Consider the following 5836-nt stretch of genomic DNA (forward strand, 5'->3'; position numbering starts at 1 on the left):
AGCAGCTGCCTTCACTGATGCTGGACAGCGGCCTGATGGCTGAGCCTCATGTTTGCTCACATCAGTATTTAAGCCACAGCCAGTGCTATAGTTTCTTGTGCAGGATACTTTACCCTTTCATTCTTGTCTATACATTTGTACTTTGCAAACATGTTAATCTTCTGCCTTCCACATTTCTAAGCAGATATGCTATGCTGCGAACATGACAAGGATGCAGCAATATGCCTGATAGCTGTACTGTTTTACAGACTGATGGGGCTACAAAATCACAGAATCGTTGGGTTAGAAAACAGACGAAGATCATCCGGTCCAACCATGAGGTCATCCCCCCATGCCCACAATACCATGTCCCTCGGTGCCACACCCTCTGTGTTTCTTGAACACCTGCACACAAGGTGAGTCCACCACCTACCTGGACAGCCTGCCAATACCTCACCACTCTTTCCAAGAGTAAATTTTTCCTAACATCTAACCTGACCTTCCCTATTTCAGCATTCCCAGCTTATTTCGTCAATGGCCATTTCTTCCAGCGGTTCAGACCCAGTGAAAATACAGACTGCAAGCCTAAAGAGCCTGCATCTGTCACACACAACTTCTCCAACAGAGAAGGTGGCAGGGAAAGCCAACAGGCGATGCGCTGAGGTGAGCAGAGCTGCGGCCTCAGCCCTGCGGCAGCCCGCTTCCCTCAGCGCCGAGCGCGGCCCCGTCCCTCCATCCCGCCCCGCCCAGGAAGCGCCCTTTGGCCGCGGCGCAGGAAGCGTGGCGGCGCCGGGCGGCAGCGGGCGCCCTGCGGATAGGCGGCACGGCGCTGGGCCGGGGAGGGCAGCCCGGGTTGGGAGCCAGCTCTGTGCCTTGGTGCCCGGGGTGACCGTGCAAAGAACGTTCAGCCAGCGGCAGCACTTCAGGAGCAGACTGCAGGACCCCGGGGAGCCTAAGAGATGGAGCTCTACGCTGGGATACGTCCCGCAGCCTCCGCAGTCCAACGCAGCCACAGGACGACTGTGGATGTGAATGGTCAGGAAAGAAAACGAAGAGCCGTCAGCAAATGGCTGAGGTAAAGATAGTGAATTGTTAGTCCCTGAAGGACTGTCTCCTCTGCTGATGAGATCAGTCTCCTCCTTTCACAGAGAGAGGACTGATCATGGGAAAGGAAGAAACTCTTTCCTTACTCCAGTCTAGCCAGTCAGTATGTAAGGACTGTCTACTTTTTGCTGAGCTGCTATGGCAAATCTGAGCACAGCAACCATGCATCAGGCAGTGTTTGCAGGGTAAGAAGTGAACTCTTCCTTCTGCCTTGTCTGCATGCTTTGAGGCTTCCCCTGGTGGTTTTGGTTGGACATTTATCAAGATGCTGGTACCACCTCTGAAGTGCTGAGGGTTCTGCTTCTCTGTAGTTCCCACCTGTACAGCCTTCACAGGGTAATCCCTGCTGTTTGTGGTTAGCTGCTTGGGGAAAAGGCCTGTGTGGATGGGGCTTTGGCTCCTCCTGCTTCTGGGTGGGACAGGCCATCTGGTACACATTGCAGCATGTCAGTAGCTGGGTTGGCTCCTACCATCAACCTGCTGTGACAGAGATTCTTGGCAGCAGCAAAGTTCTGAGATTTAAGACTGCCAAAAACAACCTAACTTTGTATGTTGGCTCAGGACAGCCTGAAATGGTGCATCTGCAGAGATGGTCACTGTCAGCATTCAGCAAACATTTCAAGTAGGCACTCAGCTTCTTCACCTTCCCCTTTTCCCTTTTCCCTATCATTCTGTATTTTAGTAAGTCTTTCTCTTTGGCTTGCTTCCTTTCTTTCCGTCCAACTTTGCCACCCAGGATCAAAGACTTCAAGACTGGTGTCTGAAGTCCAAAACCGTCCCCCTCCCCTGAGTTACCTCCTTAATTCTGACACCATCTTTCTGCTTATTACCTTACTTTAAATAGCTGTCAGTGCTGGATGAAGCAGTCCACAGCAAAGCACCCATCACTTCATGGTGTTTCTTTGCACCAGAGGCCATCTGTCTAGTTAGCCAACTGCAGCTGAGTTGTCCATAAATGTTTGTTGCTAAGATGTTGCCATTCTTTTATGCAATTTCTCCATCTGTTCTCTGTATTCAGCAGGGGGAGTGGACTTTAAGGTGTATTATGTGACACTATTGCTCAACTAAGATTAATTTTGTTTGCTTTTGTAAGGAGGATTCCTGATTGGTGAACCTGGCATAACTTGCCCAGATGGACCAAGGAGAAGACCAAGATCATGAGGTCACAAAGGAGATGCACATGGGTGAGGAATAAGATGAGAAAGCAAAAAGCACTTTGAGCTTTTGCAGTGTTCTTTAAACTACTTTATTTCATCCAGCTTGATTTGAGACCTGCCTTTTCTGTGTCAGTGGAGGCAGAACACCTACTCTCGTCAGTGTGCTGCTAAGAGTCTGTATGAAAGACAGAGTATTAAGACAGAATGTGACAATTTCCTGGGGGCAAGGAAAGGCCTATTGCACTGTCCTTGGCCCTGCTGTTTGTGGCACATCTGTTCTGGGTTGTGTGATGGGGTTACATTGCCATAACTAGTTTTCTATTTGTTCCCAGTCCTTCGCTGTAACTGCTTCTACACAGTGCAGACCATACTGTCCGAGAGAAGAGCTCACCCGCTCTCTGCCATTCTTGTCTCTTAGCAATAATTGCAACAATTAGTTGTACATTTTTTCCAGGTGAGGTTGATTCCTTTCTGGATCACTTCACAAACTCAGATCATCAGGACTTGTTGGCAGCAGGATCCACAGGGGGAGAGAAACAGCTGGGGAACAGCCATGGAAATCAGCATGGTTCCACAGTGGCACAGCGGGGTGACCAGAAGGAGGCAGAGGAGGCTAAGCTGCCTTCCTCTGCTATCAGCCTGGTGAAAAGACGAGAGAGAAGGGTGGCAGCAGCCTCACGGCGAGCCCCTCATGTGGAGCAGCCCACCATCTGCTCCGAGTGTGGCAAGGGCTTCAGCCGGAGCATCCACCTCATCCAGCACCAGCGAATGCACACCGGGGAGCGCCCGTTCCTGTGTGGGGAGTGTGGCAAGGGCTTCAGCCAGAACTCCCACCTCATCCAGCACCGGCGGGTCCACACGGGACAGAAACCCTACACCTGTGCAGAGTGTGGAAAGAGCTTCAGCCAGAGCTCCAACCTCCTGAAGCACCAGCGCATCCACACCGGGCTCAAACCCTACATGTGCAGCGAGTGTGGGAAGATCTTCAGCGACAGCTCCACCTGCATCAAACACCAGCGTATGCACACAGGCGAGCGGCCCTACAAGTGCCTAGCCTGTGGGAAAAGCTTCAGCCAGCACTCCCACCTCCTCCAGCACCAGCAAGCCCACAATGGTGTCCGGCCTTACTCTTGTGGTCAGTGTGGCAAATGCTTTGGGCAGAGCTCTGACCTCATTAACCACGCTCGTACCCACACCGGTGAGAAGCCTTACAAATGCAGCCAGTGTGGCCGGGGCTTCAGTGGCAACTCCAACCTCATCAAACACACCCGCATCCACACGGGCGAGCAGCCGTACCACTGTGGCCAGTGTGGAGCAAGCTTTCGTTTCCAGCCCCAGCTGGTGCGCCACCAAAAGCACCATACAGAGTAGCTGGCCGTGTGGACCATGGGCAGCTACCTGGTGCTGAAAGGACAGCTGGACGCCTCCTGTGGGTGTGAACTGGGGGCAGGGAGCTCTCAGAACCTGTCTCCTTCTGAGTAAATCAGATTGTGAGTGCTGCCTACGCACTCAACCTGCACTGAATGAACTAGTGCAGGTTCACTGCGCTGGTGTGGCTGTTCGCAGCCCCTCTTTCGGGGATGAGGAAAGAAAGGCTCTTACCATACAGTACATTCAAGACCAGGAGGGAGAATACAGAGACATTCCAAGGATCAGTGCCTTCTTTTGCTATTCTTAGAGGGGTGTGATTTTTGTCCTAAAATCTATTTTCTGTACAAGTTGCCTGGATTTTGCCTTTGTTGTAAGGCCACACCTTGGCATGATCGCCCCCCTCAGAATCCACATCTCCCACCTGGCAGTTTTCTTGGGTTTTGGTGGTGTTAGGTATATATTTCAAACCCTGCAATGCAGAGATGTGTGCCTCTGCATATACTTTGCAGGCCCAGCCATCCTCTGTGCAGGCCATGCCTGTAGGACTACATTTCTGCTGGGTTGTATGGCTGTTAAACTGACAGGTTCGCAAATGCTGCTGCTGTTTGACAGCTTTGTCCTCGGCAGCAGTTAAGTAAATTACCATCCTAATAGGTACTTCTCTCAGACTCTTGTTTAGGCGCTTTTGTGGGTGGCACTTTATGAATGTTTTTATAAGTCTTTTAAAAGTATTTAGGATGACTTTTTTAATTGTGATCTTTAATTGACAGTTGATGAAAAGAAAGGATGATGTTTAAAAAATAAGCTATGTCAAACTGATTTTGTATTCAATGTTAAACATCTTTTCTTGCATAAAACTTTTTAACTCAAACATGGCCTTTGAGTTGTTAATGACTGTGAAGAGGAGAATATGGCATTCATTTCTAGAATTTCCATGAATTTTTGCAGGTGGTTTTGACATCTTCTTTAGTAATGACTGTCTAAGGAATATGGGGGAGGCAGAATTCTGAGAAAGCAGAATGAACTGACCTCTGAAGAGATCTTCACTTTGAGGAGGAAAATACTACTGCTGGGAGTCTGTCCTTACAAGGAAATTTAGCTCAAACCACCACTTGGTACGGGGGAGGAGAGAACTGGCAGTAATAACAAAGATGTAAATATCTGTAGCACGGAAGAACTCCCTGTAATGAACGTAGCAGTATATACTGAAATGCCTGTTCCACCCACAGAGCCTAACAGTCGAAGAAATGTTTGCTTTAAGCGAGCAAATGAAGTGATTGAATCTGTTGTGCTGTAGAATTTTTATTTTCAGCATCGCTTATCAGCCTAACGCTAACAATGAACAATTCTCATGAAGATGAGCTTCCAAAGAGCAGATATCAATTAGGGCCAAAAGAAGGTCCAGCTGGAAAAGCATAGGATCCTGGGGAAGGAAGCTCTGGACAGAAGCAACGTGACTGGAATTACTGGCTGAGTAATGCAGCACACCTTAACCTCCATCTGCTCTCATGGAGGGCTCAGCTTCATGCTCCACTGGCAATAAAGCTGGTTTAAGTTGTTTGCCTTCATTCTGCTCCCACCCCCTCTCCCAGAGCCTGAATTAATAAATCTGTACTGGTTAACTGCTCATGTGGCTGTGCCCTCAATCACATCCATGAAATGATCCATGTTTTTAAAATGAAAGATAAGAAAGTTCATTTTAAACTGCACTGGTCTGATCCAGACTACAGTCTTACAAGCAGTAGGGTACGTGGTACACATCAGTGAAGAGCTTGGTGTCAGAATAGGCAGGCCAACAAGCAAGTAACATGTCAAGTATTGCTGTTAGTTCCCAAAGGCATCATTTAAGATATCTGTCTCCTTTGTTTCTTTACACGTATTTTGTTAATGTTTCTAGGGAGGACTAGACCCGGAAAAGCCTGACACATTACCTTTATTGTTTCTGCACTCCCCTAGCCACATCAGGAGGACATTGCCACAGTAAGATGAAAACTGCAGTTCATTTCTGGTGTCCATACTGCACGTCCTGTTACCAAAAATGTTTTGATTCTAAATGGAAGCCGTTCTTCTCCCTTATAAATTGGCTGAGGACAATCGGAATACCAGTATATTGCGTACATTCGTGTTAGGAGCAAAACAGTGAACAGGACTGTTACATATAAATGGTAAATTAAATATGCCAGGGGCACAGAAGCCAAGTAAAAGTAGCCCAGGCAAACTCCTTG

General features: G+C 48.6%; 1 protein-coding gene across 1 annotated transcript; it reads left to right on the plus strand.

Annotated features, from left to right (window-relative positions):
• Window positions 1-821: 821 nt before the first annotated feature.
• Window positions 822-3731, plus strand: LOC136053334 (zinc finger protein 501-like). Its single transcript, XM_065744097.1, has 3 exons — window positions 822-1054; window positions 2177-2267; window positions 2695-3731. Exons 2-3 carry the CDS (start codon window positions 2216-2218, stop codon window positions 3609-3611), a joined length of 969 nt encoding a protein of 322 aa, XP_065600169.1. The 5' UTR covers window positions 822-1054; window positions 2177-2215; the 3' UTR covers window positions 3612-3731.
• The last annotated feature ends 2105 nt before the right edge of the window (window positions 3732-5836 follow it).

This window comes from Cyrtonyx montezumae, unplaced genomic scaffold, assembly GCF_038088225.1.
Source record: "Cyrtonyx montezumae isolate F1298 unplaced genomic scaffold, pur_monq_1.0 scaffold_3, whole genome shotgun sequence".
Classification (NCBI taxonomy): domain Eukaryota; kingdom Metazoa; phylum Chordata; class Aves; order Galliformes; family Odontophoridae; genus Cyrtonyx; species Cyrtonyx montezumae.

Excerpts from the sequence above, each read along its gene's own strand:
- LOC136053334 (XM_065744097.1), top strand. The coding sequence starts at position 2,216 with ATGGACCAAGGAGAAGACCAAGATCATGAGGTCACAAAGGAGATGCAC. Across the intron at positions 2,268-2,694 it reads CACAAAGGAGATGCACATGG|GTGAGGTTGATTCCTTTCTG; the intron begins GTGAGGAATAAG and ends CATTTTTTCCAG.